The 23,229-nt window shown below is 42.2% G+C and overlaps 1 protein-coding gene across 2 annotated transcripts in view; it reads left to right on the plus strand.

Annotated features, from left to right (window-relative positions):
* Window positions 1-23,229, plus strand: part of znf423 (zinc finger protein 423) — a 152,307-nt gene that overhangs the window by 57,132 nt on the left and 71,946 nt on the right. For both annotated transcript variants that reach the window (XM_079621085.1, XM_079621086.1), the window contains exons 4-5: window positions 17,726-21,153; window positions 21,872-21,956. In XM_079621085.1, coding sequence (XP_079477211.1) covers window positions 17,726-21,153; window positions 21,872-21,956 — 3,513 coding nt within the window. The remainder of the gene's footprint in view (window positions 1-17,725; window positions 21,154-21,871; window positions 21,957-23,229) is intronic.

Below are 23,229 nucleotides of genomic sequence, written 5' to 3' on the forward strand. Positions count from 1 at the left end.
GAACAGAACAAGTCTAGATTTAGAGCGTAATATCGGATGAGGAAGGGCATGCACATTGTTTTCCCCCCCTTCTTTCAGTGGAATTAGTGCGGTAGGTGTGTATTGTTTTGTCGAGGCTAGTGACAGGGGAGCTTCCCGAGAGAAACTGAGAAAGAGAAGTGCGTGATGGGGGTTGAGTGTTCAAAGGAGACGGCCCTCTATTGGGGTTAAAGATCTGGAGAATCCTTCTACTGTTCCTCCAAGCTCAGAGCCTTCGCTATCCACCCTGCCTTTGTAAAATATTTAAACCTGTTTCTCATTTCTGGGGAGGATAGGGAACTCGCTGCTGAATAAGTAACCAGACCTGGGAGTGGGTGGCGTCGCAGACACAAACTCCACCTCGGAAAAGACGATAAATGCAACGCACACAACTTGACAAGAAAAAACAAAACTTGTCACGTTATTAGCCTTGGTGTCTCGCCATCTTTCTTTCTTTCTTTCTTTCTTTCTTTCTTTCTTTCTTTCTTTCTTTCTTTCTTTCTTTCTTTCTTTCTTTCTTTCTTTCTTTCTTTCTTTCTTTCTTTCTTTCTTTCTTTCTTTCTTTCTTTCTTTCTTTCTTTCTTTCTTTCTTTCTTTCTCTCTGTTTAATGAGAGCAGCTCCACTGGAGCGCAGTAGGGCCGTGGCGGACCTGCTCTCTGGCTGGCTGGTGGGAGCGCCCTGCTCAAGTAATGAACTCCCCCAGGACACAGCACAGCAATGCGGGCCTGTTTCCACACTCTGTTCCCAGGGCAGGCCAGGACTGCTGTTGACGCCGCTGCTGCTGGGTGGGGAGACGAAGAGAAAGAAAGGGAAACTGAGAGACTGGTTACCCCCCGGTCTGCTGCCAAAGCGAGCGGCCTGCGAAAACCTAGATAAAGTGAAGTGGGGGTTTGGAGGAGAGGGAGTGAGAGAGTGAGCATCGGGAGGCTCTGACAACTGTGGGGGGCTTCGGGTTTACTGGTGAGGGGCTGATAACGGGTCGGTACGGATCAGAGACGACTAATAATCCACAAGCATTCTGAAAAAGTTTAGGAATGAGTGTGGTTGTGTGTGTTGGTTTGGGATTGTGATGAACACTGTATTCTTTCTTTCTTTCCTTCTTTCTTTCCTTCTTGCATTTTATGCGCTGATTCTTTGGATGCCCCAGTGTCTTGTGGGATAGCGGAAGAATCAATGGTGATTTTGTTGTGATTATCTTACGATGGAGACTTTCCACCACTGATTTGGGTCATAACGGATAAACTTCTTGATGTAGACGAGGCAGCATCATTCCCCCAGAGTTCGAAAATTGCGATATGTGGATGTCAGAGAGGCTTGGCAGGGCTCTATAATGATCCAATCTTGCATAGACAAGAAGTTGTTCCACTATTTGTGCTGAAAACCACAGCCAAGTCTTAAATCTAATTTTGGACACAATCTGCAATCAATGAAAAATCCTAAATGTGACATTTTAGAACTTTTTGGAGAGCTGGAAATGAACTCCACGGCAACAGTCATGAAGTGAAGAAAGTTTAGTGTGTGGACGGCGGTGTGGTGGCGTGACTTGTTTCCCGATATAGACCGACCCCATGCATTTCTCTCATTTCACACCTCAGACACATCAGAGGCCCCTGTCAGACACTTTCCAGAGATAACAACGTTTCTTCCAAATGAAATAAGACATGAGCGATTGTTTTTTTTCCTCCGACGTAATAATACCCATATGTCCTTAATTATTCATATTTTAGTAATGCACTCTCTTAATGGCTGGAAACACAAGTAAGTAATAAAACACTTGGGGGTTTGATTTAATTTAATTTTTTTTCATATTAATTTAATTTTGGGGCATGTGTGCGAGCTTGTGCGGCAGAAAACGCATGCTTCCATATTGGCTGTGTGCTTTTGCCTGTGTGTGGTGAGAAAAGAGAATAAGAAAATAGTGAGATACAGGTCAGGTAAACATTATAGAGGCCTATGTGTCGTTTTACTCTTTTTATTCATTCAAATGTGTGTAGCAACACCCTTGTCAACAGTTACACATTCTTGTCTTTATGGAGTTAGAACTAGTAACACAGTGTATTTAGTACTTTCACTATTATTGTTGCTCATACATTTAAACACACCCCTAACCTTATATTTTAAACGTTGGTGCATAACTTGACCTTAAACTACTTGAACTTCTTCCAAGCTCAATATTTGTTTTTTCTTTCTCTACCAACATTTTCATTAGCTTCATCACAAAATAATGATCAATCTATTTTAGTCAATATGTGTACTTATGTATGTATATGTGTATATATATATATATATATATATATATATATATATATATATATATATATATATATATATTAAACAATTTTATTACATGAACAATATTTTTTAATAAGTGAAAACATATTATAGATTTTTCATTAAATAAAATATATTTTAAATAAAAAAGTAATTTTTACCTTTTTCACTTTTTTTTTTTTACAGGAACTACATTTACAAAAATAATTAGTTTTCTTTAAGCAGGGATATATATTATTAGATATTAGTTTTCTCAGCAGGGATATTGGCCTGCTGTCCCTTTAAGACTGAATGCACGGACCAAACATACTGACACGCATCTGGTTTCTTTCTCAACTCTTCACTTATGACATAACCGAGAGAATACTTGCTGAGACGGAATCAAGAGGAATCAATTTAGTGTTTAGTGTGATTGCTTTCTGAAACCGCGTCTCTCTCTCTTATCATCAGATTGCTATGAAAAATAGTAAAATTGTTCTCTCCAGAGAAAAATCCTACTCCAGTAAGTAAACATGTCCCTGTCCCCAAAAATGTTGGTACTCAAAAGCACTTCCCTCCGCGTTTCTGCTGCGCATCGTTTATTTTACAGTATGTGGACCCCTGGTTATATATATATATATATATATATATATATATACACAAAAGTCTTAGGCCACCACTAGATTTGTTGTTATAGAAATGTTTTAATGAGCATCCATATTAATTTTTCGGTCTCTTTATTTAGATACAAACAGAAAATACAGGAACATTTCCTGTATTTTCTGGTTATATTCTTATAAAGAGACTGAGAAATAATTATATATGGTCATTATACAATTGCTAAAACAACATCTTATTGTGGCCTAAGACTTGCACAGTACTGTACTTTATATGTGTATATATATATACTGTATTTTTTTGTGGCAACACAGCACTAAGAAACAAGTGCTAGCACTAAGAAACAACTAGCCCATCCTTTTTGTTGAGCCTTGTTTTTTTTTGCCTTGGTGGATGATGATAACTTGCATTGAAGAAGGGACTTTACTTTTTTTTTTACTTGGACTACTACACAACCACCCAGAGCAGCCTACATAGACCATCCCAGCATCATGGCAGGGACTTTTCTCATCACATTTGCTTTAAAAAATGTATAACTGTAGTTGTGAGTGATTTTAATGATTAAACCTACACCTTTCCAGTGGTTGAGTTTGATAGTGTGCCATTGATGAAGGCAACACACATCCCTGAAGTTCTTCCATAGGATAGGGTTGGAAGAATGAGAGAGGGCATACATGAAAGCCAGATAATTGTGGAAGCCACTCTCATGTTTCTGTTCACCCACGTTTATTAAAAAGTGGTGGCGGGACCGCATTTGATGTGAGGATGGGGCTGCACTTTTACTGTTAGTCCCACTGCAATACTTTTTTATGCTGTGGAGTCTGAGCAGCTAGTGGTCGCCATTGATCTACTGCATGCCGTCACACTGCCCTCTACCACACTGTGTGCCTCATTTTGTCTGTGTGTATGAGCAGGCTTTTTTATTCATATATATATATGCAGACATTTGTATTCATGTTTCCATGTGCATTTCATGTATTTTACATATGTGTGAATGTCTATACACATTGTATGTTTGAATGCACGTCTGTCTGGAGGTCAGCTTGCTTCTCCTTCCCAGAGAACAGCCCCTGGGGCGATGCCAGAAGTTCCAACAAAAAGTTTTTTTTGTTGTTTTTTTCCAAGTCGTTCAGTCACAGTGGACAGCTATCCCCCCCATGGGCCAGCAAGGGGGCTTCCCGCATGGGGTGGGGGCTTGCCGGCAGAGGGGGAGGGCGAGGACAGGATCTGGCAGCGTTTGTGCGTCCTGGTAGGGGTTAGAGTGTGTGTGTGAAGGACTAGTGCAAAGGCAACCCCAGGAGCCAATGGATTGGAGAAGTTTTCTCATTGCCTCCATCCTCTCTTTCCATCTCCCCATGTTTTAGCGGATGTAGGCCGTAATTACTGGACCCCCTGGCTTCCTTTTCTCCTGACCGCAGCCTTTGATCTGTTTCATGTCGGGCAGATTTTTTTTCCCACTCGCTGTACCTTTGTCTCGTCCTCCCTTTCTTTTCTCTGCCGCTCCTTTCCCCCAGCTGAGCCCCCTTTGATGGAGACAGTTTGAGCTCTTTAATACACAAAGAGAATTTCTCTCTGACCACCCTCCATTTTGTTTTAAAGTTGGGTTCTTTTTGTTGACAACCACATTGAACTTGATACTGATTTTTTTCCTTCCTGTTTGCTATTTTATTTTGTGTCATTATGGTCCTCATGACCTTGATTACAGGCAATGTGCTCTTTTTTCCTCCCGCTCTGTCACTGAGTTAAAAGTCAAAAAAACTCACAAAGCTAATGGCTGGCCACTCTTTGGGTCGTCCTGGCATTCTTTTTTCACAATTGAACATTGAAGAAACAAGATGCGTGTTTTAGTTATAATGTGTGATCTTGCTGTTGTGTGTGTAGGAGAGAGTCTCAGGGAGTGCATAGGTTTAACAAAAATAATAATCCACTGATGAAAACCATTCAAATGGAATAAGCGGTCCTCACCTGTTGGCGGTCGCGCATTGTCCGTTGTTTAGCGCATGTCCCGCCGGGCGCTGATCCATAGCCTCCCGCATGCATGGACGTGGGGGTTGTGTTTGTTTGTAAAGTAATAGCATTGTTAGCATAATGTTGGGTTGATTTGCTATTCGGTGTGGCTATTCTTTTGGGCTAATTGCCACACTACATAGCGCTCCATCAACAATAAAGGGCCAGTGCGAGTTTCTAAGAAGGCTCACATCATATCAGAGCAGGTGTGGGTATGGTCCAGTGATCAGCTTTTGTTAACTGATCGTAGACAGGTGATCTGTAGTGACTTTGCTGTTTGCTTGTTGAAAGATTTTGTTTGTGTGTGTGATTTTTCAGATTTTATGTTCTTGTTTTTTGATTGATGATTTTCTCTTTCACTCTTTCTGAAGAAATAGTTCAGCCAAAAATGAAATATTGTCATTATTTACCTACCCTGGTGGTGTTCCAAACCCCTATGACTTACTTTCTTCTGTGAAATGAAATGTTAGTCTAGAAGATATCCAAGCAGTTCTTCTCCATACAACAAATGTGTAAAAATGGATGTTACTAGATGGCACACCAGATGTGACATCAGCGCAAAATGCCAGTGTTTCTCACACATCTCATAACCCATTATTTAACACCAACATTTTAATATGCAGAATTTTGAATGTGACTTGAGAGTTTTTCAGTGACTAAATAACAAAATATATGAATAATGACAGATTCTGCTCAGTCTTAATTACCGTTTTTTTTTTTTTTTTTTTTTGGTTCTCAACGGCGTCTTTTATGGTATAAAAAAAGAGTCATGTAAATAAGAATCTCTTTTTTTCCATTCCTTGTAAGAAATTCATACAGGTTTGGAACTACATGAGAGTGAGTAATCCATGGCATAAATTGTTATTTGTGTGAACTGTCTCTTTAAGGGCAGCTGTCTGAGTTTATATGCGTTGAAAGTGATTGTGTGTGAGAGAAGCGAGAGAGATACTGTCAGAGACAGTGCATGCAGCAGTAATGACAGTGGTGAGGTGCAGCTGTTTGTGTTTATATCTGTTGTATTTGAGTGTGTGAGAGAGACAGAAAGAGAGGTTGAGCAGCAGACAGGCAGAGAGAGACTGTGCATGCTGCTGTAATGACAGTGGTGAGGTGCAGCTCTCTCTGCGTCCTTGAACCCCGGCTGGGTGCTCTGGTGTCACCCTGGGGAGTGCACCGTTTAATACCACAGTAATTATCCTGTCCTTATTCACCACATTGCCGTCCAGGTGTCTCCTTCACCCTGCCTCCCAGCGTGTGTGTATCTGAGCGCATGAACTTGTGTTTTAGTGTTTTTTATAGTGCCGCTGCCCTGTATTTTTATGCCTCTTAATATTCATGACACCTTTTCATTAACTCATGTGGGTGGGTGTGTGTGGGTGTCTGTCAAATGTTGTGTGTGGATGTTATATGCGCAGTCCTGCGTGTGCTAGTTCCTGTTTACTCAACTGTTTGTGCATTAATGTCAAAGCATGTGTTTGTGTGTGTAGTTTTTCTGTGTGTATGGTTATATGCATATGTGTATGTGATGTCTTTCTCTCCGGATCTCCAGCTTACCGTCTGTCTGCTCTCACAGTCTGTGTGACTAATGGCAGGTCCAGGTGTTCCTCTCAGTTCTGGTGGTCCCTTGAGGTGCTGATGGCTCCCACTGTGGCAGCGTGGGCAGGAGGTACCCGCCTCTCTCTGCCTGTGTGGAAGGTCCCCTGGGCCCAGCAGCCTCATGAGGACCCCAGCCTTAACCCCCCACTCTCAGCTCCATAGTCCTCTTATAGCTAAGATATTGAAGTGCAATACTGTGCATTAGCTCATGTTGTGATTTTGATGTTTGAATTGAATGTGATGAAATACAGAGAGAGTTTCCTGCAAAATAATGGCAAGAAAACAAGCCTTTCTATTGCGTTGACTTTTATTGCTGCACTTAAAAACACACAGTGCTATTAGTGTACTCAGATTCATGAACGTATGAGCCTGCTCTTTTAATAAATCGTTCACAAACTTATTATGAATCAGTCAGATGAATCTTTCAGTTAATGAACTTGCTGCATTCCTGTACTTAAATTACCCAAAAGCCTCTAATGCTCACAGAGGCTGCATTCGCGTGATCACAAATACAGTAAAAACAGTAATCTTGTGAAATATTATTACATTTTAAAATATTAAAACAAACAAATTAACAAAAAACACAATATATCTTGAAATGTTATTTATTCCTGTGTTGGCAAAGCTGAATTTTCAGCAGTTTTTTATTATTATGTAAAAGTCTTTACTGTAACCTTTTATAAATGTAATGCATCCTTAGTGAATAAAAGTATTAATTATTTATTTCAAAAGAAAACAAATCTTACTGAACCTAAACTTTTGAATGGTAATGTTAGTGTAAATCCGTATCATTACTGACTAGTTGTTCATTTTAGAACATGTAGTTAAAACTACACTTTTGAAAACTATAAACTAGGAATCATTAAACTTTAACTATAACCATTACCAGCATACATGTTTTCCTCTCACCTGACTGTAGGGGGCGATACACATGTCCGACGTACACCAGTGTTTCCTAACCCTGGTCCTGGATAACCTCCAATACTGCACATTTTACATCTCTTCTTAATCAAATACACCAGACTCAGCTCATGAGTGAGAAACAGTGCTCTAAATAAATGCACTTCCTGGTTAAAATCATGACACGGTGAGCAGTGCTTGTGCCCGTGACACATAGACCTGTCCGTGATCCAGCCTGCGATCCTGTTCCTTCTTTTTCTTCTTGAACTTTACTGTCTCTCTTTTGGCCTATGAATAAAACAATGCTTTAGATTCTCTCAGATATAGCCCTAGCTCTTTAGTGTCCTACACTGCTCCAGTGGTCATCTCTTGCACTGTGAGTTTGTACAGGTGTAAGTGGATTACTGTAGCATCAACTTGTCAGCTGGGAGCACTTGTTTGAAGGCTTGAGGTGGATTAAACACTCATCAGAAATACGGTGCTTAGCCTATCATGCCCCAGAGACAGTTATATGCTAAGCTAAGAGCAATGGCTATTACTGTCACACCCATTTTTACTCTGAATTTGGGCAGTGTGCTAACAGCTAATAATTCAAACCCTTTTGCATAAGTAATGCTAAGTTTAGTGGTGTGGATGGCAGTGTGAGCTCTCATTGTAGTTAGCATGAAGCATTCTCCATTAGCCTCCTCCTGTAGCGCAGGAGCCTGCGGGCACGTCGACTATTTTTAACAATGAGGTTTGGCTGATTGAGTTCAGGGAAAAGAGGGGTGGTCAGAGATAGACACGGTAGACAGCAGAACCTCTTCATATACTTTCTCAGTGTCAGTGACTGGACCCGGCAGATTTTCTTTTTTTAGCTTCTACTTCTTTCAGATGGAATAAAGAAATTATTGCCACATGTAAATTGTATCAAGCATGTTCACTAGACCATAATTTTTAAGGCAGTTCGTGATTTTTGGGGTACATAGTTTTGTAATTTCAGAAGACACACACTCCTAAAATTTTTTGAGGCAAGTAGACTTTAACCCTATTCCGACGGGGCTAGTTTTCTAAACAATGTTTGAGTTACAGTTTTTATCACCCGACATGATTTTATGTACCAATTCGGATGGGGCTAACATCTCTGTTTATTACAGAGGTGGAACTGTGTTTTCTTGATGTGGGCATGACAGAAGTTCTAATGTGTGCATCACGTATGGCGTGTATGTTTTTTAATGAATTACTTAATCATATTGATAGCTTTAATTTATTATTAAAACCCTGTTTACAACTTCACATGAGTTTATATAAGTGGCTGTTTATAATAAACCCACAAGTGATCAGAGACATCTAGACAAGTATCTTACTTGACACTGATATTAAAATGGACAGTCTTCGCAGTTTCCTCGATTTAGCTCGGTTTATTAATTTTATAATTGAACTTTTTCATCGGATACCATCCATGTGAAAGACTGGTGTGCAAACGGTAGCTCAGGTAGGACAAAAAACACATGAGAAGCATTAGCAAAATACAATATCAGCATTCACAGACATTCGCATTCGGACGGGATTTGATTTTTCAGAGGACTGTTGAGTCTGCCAATTTTTTTTTGGTAATTTGCACTAATTGCACTACAGGTTGAGTGAGAAAAACAGACATGGCAGATTCGGGTGGGATTAAAATGACCAAGTACGCCTGTGCTGTGACACATGCATTTCTCCAACATCCTCCATGAAAACTAGCTCCGTCCAAATAGGCTTTTGAATGCACATTTATAAATAAAAGTATATTTTTTTTAATATATTTTTTTAAATATGTGTAAGCACATCACAAACTGGACTAGGACTTCCTTTAGTGCCCCTACAAAAATATAGAAACATGTGCCCCTAGCCCCCTACTTGTTGTATGTATGTTGTGATGATATGCTGAGGTTAAAGGGTTATTTTGTGTTAACAGTGGGGGCAGGTGAGCTTTAACTAAAACCCTTTTCTGCATCAGTTTGATCAAAGAGAGCCAAGAGGCAGAGTACAGTGTGTGATCAGTTTAGAGGCCTGTCTGCCTCCGAGCACAGATCATAGAGAGAAAGACATAGACAGACGGGTACAGTAAGTGATGGAAGAAACGATCAGGGACACATTTAAACACATTCACCTTCTCTCTCTCCTCTTTCCCATCTGTTATGCACATGCTCTCTCGCTCTCACACACAAAACACATACAAACACACACTAATGTGCGCATCTTAGTGACGGAGGGTCATGTTCCAGGTTATGTGAGGTAGATGTTAGTGTGTGTGGGACTCTAGAAGGGAACAAAGTGCTTGTTTAGCACTGCTTTCCTGCATGGCTAGGCAGGCAGCTGCTTCCCATTGACTAGGTACACAGTGGGAACCTGACTGCACTCACTGTACACTCCCAACCAGTAAAACTTGTGACATACATGACTACCAGACAGAAGACACAATGAGCGACTGATAGAGACATCAAATTGTCTCTTGTTTCTGTACAAGTATTTTTTTTTTCATCATTTGAGACCGTGTGCATGTAAAGCGCACAGATTGTCTGGAACGGCATCCAAATATACTTGTTTTTTTTAATATAATGAATTACATTACCGTTCGAAAGTTTCGTCCGAAAGATTCTAGGATTTAAATAACACTTTCGTTCAACGAGGATGCATTGAATTGATCAAAAGTGACAGTTCTAATGTTACAAAAGTAAATAGAAATGTGTCACAACCACCAAATCAGCATTTCTGATTCTGATTCTGATTTCTACCTTAGTCTTCAAATCAGAAGACTAAGGTAATGGCTGCTGAAAATTCTGCTTTACCATCACAGCAATAAATTGCATAAAATAAATATATTAACATAGAAACCGTTATTTTAAATTGTAATATTGTGAAATATTATTACAGTTTTACTATATTTTTTCGATGAAGGTTTGTGTGCAAGAATTTGTAACATGAGTTTATGCACAGTAATGTACATGAGCAGAGGCAAAACTTTCCGTTGCGTTTCAAGAGCTACTCTTATTGTTGTTGTATAAAAAGTCAGGCAATGTTCATCATTTGCAAAATGACAAGCCAAAAATGACAAGCCAAATAGAACATACTTTCTCGTACATTTAGTGACATCATAAGGATTTATGTTTAACCAAATGTGGAAAGTATAGTAAAGGGAGCCAAACTTTAAAGAAGAAAAAGCAAAAGAGAAAAGAAAGCTGCAGAAGCCAAACGTCTCATCTCTGATGCTGGAGTTGTGAAGAGGCTTGTTTTGGTACACTTCACATGTAATTAATCTGCAGCTGTTTAACAGTGCGGGCCCCCGCCGCTCGCGCAGACTGAGCAACACAAGAGTCAAACGGAGCTTAACCACTGCCAGTGCCCCTGTCGTCACGCAACCTCTCCCTCAGTCTTTATCTCTCCTCCATCTCACCTTCTCTCTCTCCATCAGGCACACACCGAGTACTTATGTTTCACCTTCGCGCCCCTAAAAATGCTTAGCGTGTAAATCATCCTAGCTAAAAATGCCATTGGCTTTTCTGCATCTAAACATTATTAATGGCTGAAGGCTTTTAATTGGGTTTACAGCAACTTTATCTACTGCAGAAATGGTTTGTTTAGAAGTGATTTCATCTGTGTCTGGTTAGTGTTTAAAGGAGTGTTTCAGGTTAAGTAGAAGGCAAGCTTTATCGTCAACATCTGTGGCATGCTCTTAATTACCATTGAAAATAAATTTGCCCCATAGTTTGTAATGACAAACAAAGTGCTAACTGAAATTTACTTACGATATAGTATGGACTTCTGTTGTGAACCGTCCCACAGAACTTTGTAAATGTATTACCAAAAGTCAAAGGCCCTTTCCCAAATGGTGTTCTTGATGTTTACTTGCGTCCATAGACTGTAAGTATGATCTATCATTTTTGGATTCATAAGGGTACTCATGGTCACCTCCTTTTAAGTATATTATGTGCCCTTGATGCCCATTTTTGAGGGTTTATGACCTGACTAGTGCTGGGTGTCGGCATAGAGTTCCTGATTCGATTCATGTCATTTTTTTCAGTCTTTGATTCAGTTTGGATTGAGATCTAGTTTAGATTTAGATTAGATTGAGATTCATTTTATTTTATTTGGGTATATTTGTCTAGTTTTCTTACATATGATTTTCTTTTACATAGAGTAAAAGATTTTGAGATTTTAAGAATTGATATCAAGATTGTTCAAATGAAGATCACCATTAATTGGAAAATCAACAATATTTTTGCCAAGGCCTGTGGTGTCACGTTTGTGTCAGAGTTCTGCTCATGTCTTCTGCCCATCATTTCCTGTCCTCTCTCCAGTCTCTCTTGTTGTCATGTTAGCAAGTAGCACTGCACCCATCTGTACAGCACTCTGTGGTCTCTAGAGGTGAGTGAGTGGTCAGCCTCCAGAAGGTGTTCCATTTCTCTTCCTCACCTGGGGGTCGCTAGAGGGGAGATGGGGAGCAGGCTGTCAGCTGTCCTTGCCTTCCCAACCCCCTGCTCCTCACCTTCTGCCCTGGGAATGAGTCCGGCTGCTCGGACGCTTATGGGCGCCAACAACTCCATATGGGCTGTGGGCAGCAAGAGTGTGTGTCCTCCAGGATTCCGGCCCCTGACAGACAGTCCGCCCTGTGACATCACTGCAGTACGCATATGTGTGTGTGTGCAAGGGTACATATGAGTGTAAATACATGGTTCTCCTCCAGGATTATGGACCCTGACAGACTGGCTACATGATGACATCACCTTGGCATGTTTGCGTGTTTGTGTCCTTTAGGAAAAGACCCCTAACAGACTGTGTCCCTGGAGCCCCCTGTAGGGTACCGAGAGCAATGCCAGGGGTCCTACGAGCACAGACTGGAGAGTGTCAGCTTGATGGAGCAGAGACCGTTAGGGACGGCAAACATGAGTTTGTGTGTATGTGCGTGTTTGTGTGTCCACTAGGACCAGGCCCCTGACAGACTGTCTCCCTTGAGCGGCGGTGGGTTACGGCAGAGGCAGAGAGTGTGTCAGCATAGAAACCCAAAGGAACATTGCAGAACAGTTGGGGGGGAAATACAGGAGTTGGTTTGCTTGTGTGTGTACAGTATGTGTATAGATGTGTGTGTGTGTATTTTAGTATTGATAAACAGGTGTTTGGTCTCAGAGACTGTGCTCCCAGAGGACTGCCGGCCATGTGGTCAGTTCCTGTGTGCCGTCCCCCTCCCTTTTCGTTCTCTCTCTTTCCTTTCTTGTCCTCTCTCTTCCACTCTTTCTTACCCTCTTAGCAACATAGCTTTGTCCTCTGTTGTGTTTGGTTATGACGGCCCTGTTGCCTAGGGGAGAGAGGAAGGAAGGAAGATATGGAAGAGGGAGGTCTCTGTGAGAAGCACAGAAAAAGAAACGGAAGAGATGATTGAAGAGAATTAAGATGAACCGCTAGTAAAAACTCCTATAGTCCTATACTCTGGGTTTATCTGGAAGTTGTTTTCCCCTGGCTCTTGCTTCAGGCCTGTCTGGCCGGCATGCTGGGTTGCCCAGTGGGAGCACGGGGTGGAAGTTGTTTTTCTGCCCCCTACAGTGTGTCTCTCCTGCCCCAGGCTGTGGGCAGAGGGCCAGGGGTAAGGGGCTGTGAGCTGGGCAGGGGGGCTGCTGAGAAAGGTGGAGGTTTTGGGCAGGGGGCCAGGCTCAAAGGTGGAGGGGGTAGAGGAGGGGTGAGAGGTCAGGGATGTGGAATGTGACTAGGTGAAATAAGACACAGGTTTAGTTAGACCACGATTCTACCATTTTGTTTTTCCTTATGTTCCATCATGTCGGAATGATTGTATTTGCTCTTAAAAGAAGTGCTCATAAAATTCACTTGTAGGAAATTGGTTACTTTCTTTAAGCTCTGACTTTTCTGACTGAGTTGTGGGACATCAATTAAAGATTTAGTGTGCAAGTGAATTGGTACTGATCATAAGAAATTGTAATTGGGTGTACTCTGTTGTAATCTTCAATTACATGCACTTTTGCCCTTACAGACATTGACATGGATGGAAAAAAAATTATATAAATAATTTTCACACAAATATTGAGTTTATGTTTAGTTAATCATTTATTTACATTATTATAATTTGTGTAATGAACTGTTACTTTTTATTTTAATGTACTAGGCTATTACTTAGTTTGTGTATTTTTACTGTAGTTATAATTGTAATCCAAAGATTACTTTGGATCTTAGTCATGGTTGACCATGGTTTGGACCTTTGCTGTGAGACTTAGATGTGAAGTCAGTTCAATGGGTTGTAATGTCTGTTGGTCCTAAGTCATGTCTAATTCACAACCTATGTCTTTGGAGTTTTTGGTTTGTTTGGACTTTTTTGATACAAGTTTGTACAAACTGTACCTTGTTTTTATATATGTCAAATTAAATATAGTGTATACCCTTACTAAGGTCCATTACTATGTTAATTAGCATAGCTTGAGGATATCCGCATTAGCATGTTGATGTCTGTGGTCACTAATAATACATTTTAGTTTTTTTTGTAATTTTTCCCACATTTTAGGTTTAGTTCTGAAATTAAACCTTTGTCAGAAAATATTAAGCTTCTCTAGCAATAATACACAACATTTTGATGGTAAGAAATTTACTGTTAACTCTCTGGCTTTCCATTATGGACTTGGAAGAATATATATATGTATATATGTAATATTTATTATTACAGGCTCTTTCTGAAGCAAAAGTATGATTTAGTAGTTAAAAACTGCTTTAGAACAAAGCGAGATGTTAGTAGTGGCTTCTAACCTAGATGGGGGATGAGATGAATCAGGCTAAAACCAGAATGTTTGCCTTCATTTGTCAAATTTGAATAGAATATGTTGGAATGAATGTTAAACTGGTTTAGTATTAGTTTGGTTGTTGTCGAAGTGGGCATATTTAACCTCGTCTCCCATGTAGTATAAATTTCAGTGTGTTAATCATTGTGGAACGACTGTATTGTTTTTGGATGGTGTGTTGATCCAGAAGGGGAACAGCAGTGCTGTATGTCATAAGTGTGGGTCTGCTGTATATGCCTCCAAGAGCTAATGAACACACTAGCCTGTTTTGGCTCTGACGATTGGCTCTTGACGGTAGGGGCATTCACAAAATCCACAGCTTTGGTGTTGGGAGAGATAGAGGGGATCTTTTTTTTTTTTTCTTCTCTATCTGGCTTACACCCCCCCTCTATCTGTCCTTCTATCTGATAAAGAAGAGAGAGGACAGACATCAGACTGAGCACGTCTTCATTACCGTCTTCCACCACGCTTCCAGCCCTGCATGCCAGTGCTTTGGCTAGCCCATTAACTGGCCTGATGTGGTTCAGCCCAGCCCGGTCCGGTGGAGGCATGGTGGTCTTCGCAGGGTGGGGGGGTCTGCTCTTGAATCTTCTAGAATTATCTGCAGATTAGATGCTGGGGTGGCTGCCGCCATCACCATGTGTTTCTGTTATCATACTTCCAATTACCAGGCCCTGTTCAAGGCGGGGTGGCAGGCCCATCCCTGGACATCAGAATGTGTCCTTCTGCCAGTCCGTCTTCCCATTCTTCCCTCCCTCGCTACACCCTTCCATCCTGTGCTCCACCCCTCCACATGGGACAGGCTGGCGAGAAGAAGGCCAGCGCCAGGGGCAACCACCAGAGCAGCCTGTTAATTCGGTAATGAGTCACAACATGAAAGAAAGTTTGGGGATGGAATGTGGAACAAGTGAGAAACAAACTGTCAGAGAGGGAGAGAGGAATCTGAAAACAATGGGAAGGTCGATTGAGCCTGTAAATGTATAAGAACAGGAGCGTGGAATGAACCCCATGTTTTCATGCCCATTCCAGACGCCGGGTCTTTTCTCTCTCTCGCTCTCTCTCTCACTCACTCTCGCTCTCTCTCTCTCTCGTCCCCCTCACTTTTTTCTTTCTGTTTCTTTTCTAATTTAACTTTTCATTGAAATTTCTTACCCTGTTTAGTGCTCTTGCCAAGTCCCCCGGCGGACAGATGACAAAAGCCCCCTAAAAGCCATGTGATCTTCCATTTTCCGACAGCCACACTTCTGAGGATTAAAGCTATTTAATGACTATAATCTCCCTCTTTCTCAAAAGTGATTTCTCACATTCTGTCGCAGTCAGAGGGATTGCATTAGCATTAATAGATTTATAATTCGCCAGAATGACCACATGTGCCAGGAGGTTTTTTTTTCTTTTAGGCTCCATTCTTTTCCTCTCCTCTGCCTTTTTTTCCCCTCCTTTTTTCTGGCTCTGAACTCAAGCAAGTGTTTCTTTGTATCTCTTGCACTGTGGTACATGTCTGTGTCTCAGCAGGACGGCCTACCTGTCAGTCGGCACCCCCACCATCACCACTATACCCGCCCCCCTCTCACCTCCACAGTGGCTGGATCAGAGAATGGCCTGTCAGGGGCCACAGTCTCATTGTGCAGCCAAAGAATTCACCACGGTTAAGTCCCTTATGGGCTTTTCATCTGAGCTCTTTCATTGGGCCACTGCAACACTTTCTCTCCCGTGTTGCAAGGGTTTTAAGTTGTGTTGGGATGGCTCTTATCCTGACACGGGCACAAAAGCATGAGAACATAATAGGGGGAGGGCACTGTACTTTAAGGAAAGAGGCAGAGGAGGTGTGTGAGAGGTGGGCCACCTCTTCTTACGCTAAATGTAGTCTGAGAAAGAGACACTAAAACAAAAAAGAAAGTGGCACAAATTTGAGTGGTTTCTTTTTTTTAAATAGACATTATCTGTCATTTGTGTCATGTTTCTTTATTCTCTCTCTATTTTTTAGATATTTGGTTGATAAGACAATTAAAAGACAACATATTAATTTATTTGTATAGTATAAAAAATAGCCATAAACCAAAAATCTTTGTCATAGTGACATGACATCATCATACTTTCAAGATTTGCTTTCAACTAAGTCAGAATGTCCTTTTTAAAATCACGATTTCCTTTTTATTACGTTTAACAGTAGGGGAATTAGATACCAACATATATTAAATGTATTAATTTAGCTTGAGATGCCACAATGCAATTTATTAACACTTAAATTATAAATCTGAATCTTACAAAAATGTACTTTAATTTTAGAAAAGCACTCATTTCATAGAATGACCTCTTTATTTAGAGGCTGCCTTGCTCTTATTTGCCTTTCTATATATAAGTATTTTCTAAACAATGTCACACTTCCTTCTCTTATTATACTCCTTTACTGATATCTCTATTTTTAAGTTGTTCTTTACTCCGGCTCTGAATTCATTTCTCGCTTAGAGCTAAATTCATAATTCATGGTTTTACAAATTTCTACCCACAAACCCCCGTGGAGATTTATTTGTTCTGCACAGCACCTACATTTTAAAGTGGATCGATTCATCACTTGAATTTATTTTCTACAAATTCTGCTGTGCTCACCTTTGTGTAATGGGAGAGTAGTGGGCGGAAGTAAAATCCTACAACTGCCATATGGAGTTGAAGTTATTAGTTTATACAATACACGCTGAGGTGGTGCACTTTCTTTGTTCTTTTTTTCCTTTTTCCTTTTCCTGTCGCATTAGGTCGTAGATTGTGTTTCAGTGTGTTTTTCATTTCTAATTAGAAAACTGAGCATAGAAGGACATTGTTACATTTGGCTTGTGAGTATGGATGGAGCTTTTAGAGGATGTGGGACGTTATTCTCTGTAAACATACATTTTTTGAATCTGTTATACCAGAGGCTTTTTCAACGCATTAAGAGTGAACATACAACTTAGAGAAAATAAAGCAAACAAACAGTGCTCTGATAGAAAATTCTGTGTTTGTCTGAGCCGCAGTGGGACTTTGTGCTCGCAGCATCCCTGCTCAATAAGTCATGAGCTCTCTCCATTGCTTTCCTTCAGAGTCTGCTGGTTGAGATGCTAAATAGATGACGTGTGGACTGTGTCAGGCCCCATCAGATTGCACAAAGCAGGAGAATTAAGAGCAACCCGATTTGTATATCTTTGTATAATGTATGCCTGCATTAATCTAGACTGGCCGTGTGTTTGCTCAAACAGCGGAAAAACATAAATAATCCAGTGCTATGCTTTTGTATGCATTGTCCAGTAAGAGGGCTTTCCTTTCTGAATGTGCTCTAATCACTTTTGTGAAGCTTTTCAATCTGGTGACCATAATGAAAATATGATAAAGCAGATCCAAATCTGAGGGATATGGGTATGAGCTTGTTTGCTAAGGATAAGAGGATAAAAAATACATCTTTGTCCTTATTTCTCTACTCTTGTGGGGTTTGCTGTCTTTAGTTCTTTGCTTCTATTTTGATATTTTCTCTGCCTCTTTAACATTTTAATTCTGTCTGTGTTTTGCATTGCAGATGGTGATGATGACCCGGGGCTCTCCTGGGTGGCGTCCTCTCCCTCTAGCAAAGACGTGGCATCACCGTCACAGATGCTAGGGGATGGCTGCTGCGATATGGGCATGGGCACAGGGGAGGAAGAAGGGGGCTCTGGCCTGCCTTATCCCTGCCAGTTCTGCGACAAGTCCTTCAGTCGCCTCAGCTACCTGAAGCGCCACGAACAGATCCACAGTGACAAGCTGCCCTTCAAATGCACCTTCTGCAGTCGTTTGTTCAAACACAAACGCAGTCGTGATCGTCACGTCAAGCTTCACACCGGTGACAAGAAGTACAGTTGCCAGGAGTGCGAGGCAGCATTTTCTCGCAGCGATCATCTCAAGATCCACCTCAAAACACACAGTTCCAGCAAACCATTCAAGTGCAGCATTTGTAAGCGTGGCTTCTCTTCCACATCCTCTCTACAGAGTCACATGCAAGCCCATCGGAAGAACAAGGAACACCTGGCAAAGAAAGACCAGGGTAAGCGTGATGGATCTAGTAGTGACGTAGCTGACCAGGACCAGGACCTATATATGTGTGATTACTGCGAGGAGACATTCAGTCAGACAGATGAACTTGAGAAACACGTGCTGACGCAGCATCCCCAGCTCTCAGACCGTGCAGAGCTGCAATGCATCCACTGCCCTGAAATCTTCAGCGATGAAGGCACTCTACTCACCCATATTGATAGAACTCACGCCAACAAGAAACACAAGTGTCCCATGTGCGCAGAGCAGTTCTCATCTGTAGAGGATGTCTATTGCCATCTTGACAGCCACCGGCAGCCAGACTCCAGCATCCACAGTGCCAGTCCTGATCCGGTCTTGGGAAGTGTGGCATCAATGAGCAGTGCAACGCCTGATTCCAGTGCCTCCCTGGAGAGAGGATCAACCCCAGACTCTACTCTCAAGCCTGGACAGAACAGACGCAAGCTTGCACCTTCTTCTGACCATGACGATGGAGTCTGGTCAGGCAAATTTACCTACAGTTGTCCATATTGCTCCAAGAGAGATTTCAACAGCCTGGCTGTCCTGGAGATTCATCTGAAGACTATCCATGCAGACAAACCTCAGCAGAGCCACACTTGCCAGTTCTGTCTGGAAACCCTGCCTACTCTCTATAACCTTAATGAGCATGTGCGCAAAGCACATAGATCCAGTGGGAGCTCTGCCTCAAACTTTCCCCTTCTGCAGTTCAGTAATGTTTCAGCCTTTCATTGCAACTACTGTCCTGACATGTTTGCAGACATCAATACCCTGCAAGAGCACATCCGTGTTTCTCACTGCCTATCCGGTGGTGTTGTTGCTGGATCCACCACTTTGGAGGGCAACCATGCTTTCTTCTGCAACCAGTGCTCCATGGGGTTCCTTACAGAGTCCTCACTCACCGAGCACATCCAACAGACCCATTGCAGCAGTGGGGGTGGTGTGACCAAAATGGAGTCTCCAGTCTTGCAGCCCTCGCAGTCCTTCATGGAAGTGTATTCTTGCCCTTACTGCACCAACTCTCCCATCTTTGGTTCTCTCCTCAAACTCACTAAACACATTAAGGAAAATCACAAGAACATCCCTCTTGCAAACAACAAGCGCAAAGTCAAAGTGGCAGACTTGAGCCCAGCCTCATCTGATGTGGAGATATCCTCCCCTAAACGCCATAGGGTAACTGGTGACAGCACTCCAGCAGTTGCTAATGGAGACTATCCCTGCAATCAGTGTGACCTTCGATTCAGCAGCTTTGAGGGCTTCCAAGCCCATCTCAAGTCCCATCTGGAACTTCTGCTGAGGAGACAGTCTTGCCCACAATGCAACAAAGAGGACTTTGATTCTCAAGAGGCACTGCTTCAGCACTTGACCATTCACTACACCACTACTTCCACCCAGTATGTCTGTGAGAGCTGCGACAAACAGTTCTCTTCTGTAGATGATCTGCAAAAGCACTTGCTAGACATGCATACCTTTGTGCTGTACCACTGCACTCTGTGTCAGGAAGTCTTTGATTCAAAGGTCTCTATACAAGTCCACCTGGCCGTCAAGCACAGCAATGAGAAGAAAATGTATCGTTGTACGGCCTGTGCTTGGGACTTCCGCAAAGAAAGTGACCTGCAATTACACGTGAAGCACAGCCATTTGGGTCATCCTACCAGTACAGGGGCATCTGGGAAAGCACGCAAATGCATATTCTGTGGGGAAACATTTGGCACAGAAGTAGAACTCCAGTGTCACATCACTACTCACAGTAAAAAGTATAACTGCCGGCTCTGTGGGAAGGCTTTCCATGCCATTGTCTTGTTGGAAAGACATCTCAGAGAGAAGCACTGCATTTTTGATGGAGGAAATGGCAACGGAAATGGAGGCAGCCAAAATGGAACGCCTAACGGGGTGACTCAAAGCTCTAAGCGTTCCACAGCAGGATCAACTGCAGCTGCTGAGCAAGCAGATTTGCAGAACATGCTGTTAAAAGGTGGAAGTCAGGAAACCGTAAACAGCCATGAAGCCAGCGGTGGTGAAGAGGAGCTGGACGCCTCAGAGCCAATGTATGCCTGTGACATCTGTGGTGCAGCCTATACCATGGAGTCTCTTCTCCAAAACCACCGCCTTCGAGACCACAATATCAGACCTGGTGATGACGATGCAACCTCAAGAAAAAAGAAGGCTGACTTCATCAAGGGTAACCACAAATGCAATGTTTGCTCACGGACATTCTTTTCTGAGAACGGCTTGAGGGAACATGCCCAGACGCACCGTGGCCCGGCGAAGCACTACATGTGTCCCATCTGTGGTGAACGCTTCCCTTCACTCCTTACTCTCACTGAGCACAAGGTCACCCACAGCAAGAGCCTGGACACAGGCACCTGCCGTATCTGCAAGATGCCCCTGCAGAGCGAGGAAGAGTTTATCGAGCACTGCCAGATGCACCCTGACCTGAGAAACTCCCTCACAGGCTTCCGCTGTGTTGTTTGCATGCAAACTGTCACCTCGACACTTGAACTGAAGATCCATGGAACTTTTCACATGCAGAAGATCTCGTCCTCTGGGGTCAGTGGTGGAGGAGGAGGATCAGCCTCATCATCTCCAAATGGCCAGCTGCAGGCTCACAAACTGTATAAATGTGCCCTTTGTCTCAAAGACTTCAAGAATAAACAAGAGCTGGTCAAGATCGATGTCAACGGCCTGCCTTATGGTCTTTGTGCTGGCTGCATGAGTCGGGGCACAAATGGCCAGTCCCCAACTGTTGTTGTCACCCCACAAGAAGGCGAGAAGGGCACCACTGGACTGCGCTGCCCAGAGTGTGCTGTTAAATTTGAGACCCTGGAAGACCTAGAAAGCCATGTTCAGGTGGACCATCCTGAGATGAGCCCTGAGACCAGTGGAGCTAAGAAAGTTACGGATTCCTCACCTGTCCCTAAAGTAAGTGTCAAAGCCTAACCCCTATGATATCCTGATATGCTTTATACTACAACTGTCTCAATTATATTTTATTTCGTCTGAAAGGATATTAAAAGTATTTTATAGTTCAATATGAAACAAGAAGATCAAAGATGACTCTTAGCCATTGTCCACAAGCACTGGGCCTTTTGACAGAAATGTTCTATTTTAAATGGTTTTGTATTTGCTTAGGGTATTTTTTAGGTCATTTGAGGTTTTCCTCTAGTTCTCAAAATTGTTTTCTTTCTCTACCTTTTCTCTTTTTGTGTTTCTTTTCCTATTATCTCTTTTCTTTTGGCAGTTCAAAAAAGAATTTTATGCAATTTCTTTTGAAAAGGGGAGACATTGCCAGCAACCATTTTCTGGCAGTATTTTTAGTGTATAAGTTCCCTGTGTTCCCAAAGTGTTCTGAGTCAAAGAGAGATGTGTGAATTCATGGCTACATTACTACTGGCCCCAGAGGGTTCAGCAGCCTCATCCTGCTGGGCTATTGTACAGCCTGTTCGCTTCACTAGATATTGACAGTGAACTTCCAGGGACGCTCAATCTTTACCTGTGCTTTTGTCTCAGATCAGTGTAACAGATAGGAGAATCGCTGCCTTTTCACCCTGTTGTTGCAACAGGATAGGTTGGGTGATTGTGAATGTGGATAGAAAAAGCCTGTTCAATATAAATTCCAATCCTGTATCTTTCCTTGTAGAAGAAGACGTATCAGTGCATCAAATGCCAAATGACCTTTGAGACAGAACGAGAGATCCAGATCCATGTTGCCAACCATATGATCGGTAAGTTGACCCCATAGTTTCCTCTGCTAGTGAGCGTGCGTTCGTGTGTGTTTATGTGTGTGTGCGCGCGTGTGTGTTTGGATGCTTGCCAGTCGCTCCTCCTGCTTTCCTACCCTTTTTTGCTGCCTTAGTCTTGCCCCAGCACTCTCTCTCACTCCCTGCACACAGGTGTGAGACAGACAGGTGAAATGAACAGCTCTATTTCTGGAAGTGCAGACATCGCTCTCAACAGCTGTTCCATTGTTTAACACTTGACTACGCAGCTGAGGCCTCGGCTGCAGGTCTGATTGCTCTGTTAACTCTTCACCATGCAGCCGAGACCAGGACTGCAGGTCTCGCTTCTTCAGCAAAGGCCAACAAACAATTAGGTTCTATTTTATTCCACTTCATCTAACTCCTGTCTGTCGTGGACAATTACACAGATTTTGCTCTTTGTTGCAGATATTTTACGAATAGAGTAACTACATGTTCACGTGGAGGGGGTGTTATTTACCGATGTTGGAATTCTAATTATGTTAGGTTAGCTGAACTAATAAAGGGCTCTGTGACTTATCTAATTATGTTATAGGAGTGTTTTGAATATGTTTCCTCGTACGCTATAATGCTATAGAGCGCTGGGTGCCACTTTTTAATGTTGGCTCCTGGTGGATGATATTTTCCATCCTATGTTTCTTGTTTCTTTGGCTAGTGGCCCTGGCTGCCGTATATGAGTTTAACTGAAACAGTTCCTTTGTAGATGTTTTATATGCCTCCTCCCTTGGTGTTGTTATTCTTTAAGTAATAATTGCTGCTGCAGCACACTGTAGTGTAGATTAACGAGCTGGGCCTGTGAGTAATTTCACAGAACAAACGGCGCAATGCTCTGAGCCTCAGCAACTTCCTGGCCTTCTCCGATCATGACAGCCGATACTAAAGTGGAGCCACCTGATATATTCTTAGAGTCCTTGTGAGCATGCCGCATCTGTCTTTAAAAAGGACATTGTGCCTAACCACGTAGACTTGTGTGTGTGTGTTTGCAATCTACACTTTTTGTCTGTCCTTATTTTATGTGGGTGGAATTTTGAGTTTAATTCTAAGGCCCTTTGGTTCCATGTTCATTTTCTCCTTCATTAAATGAGCATGGAAGTGCTTAGCACCCAATTATTCCCATATTAACCGCGTTGTCTTTAACCTCCCACCCTGTTTCTATCCATCCACCTATCGCTCTTCCATTCCTCTTTTCCATCTCACCTGACCCTTCACCATTCAATCACAACCTAACTGCATCCAACCT

Source organism: Phoxinus phoxinus (genome assembly GCF_949152265.1).
Source record: "Phoxinus phoxinus genome assembly, chromosome: 8".
Lineage (NCBI taxonomy): Eukaryota > Metazoa > Chordata > Actinopteri > Cypriniformes > Leuciscidae > Phoxinus > Phoxinus phoxinus.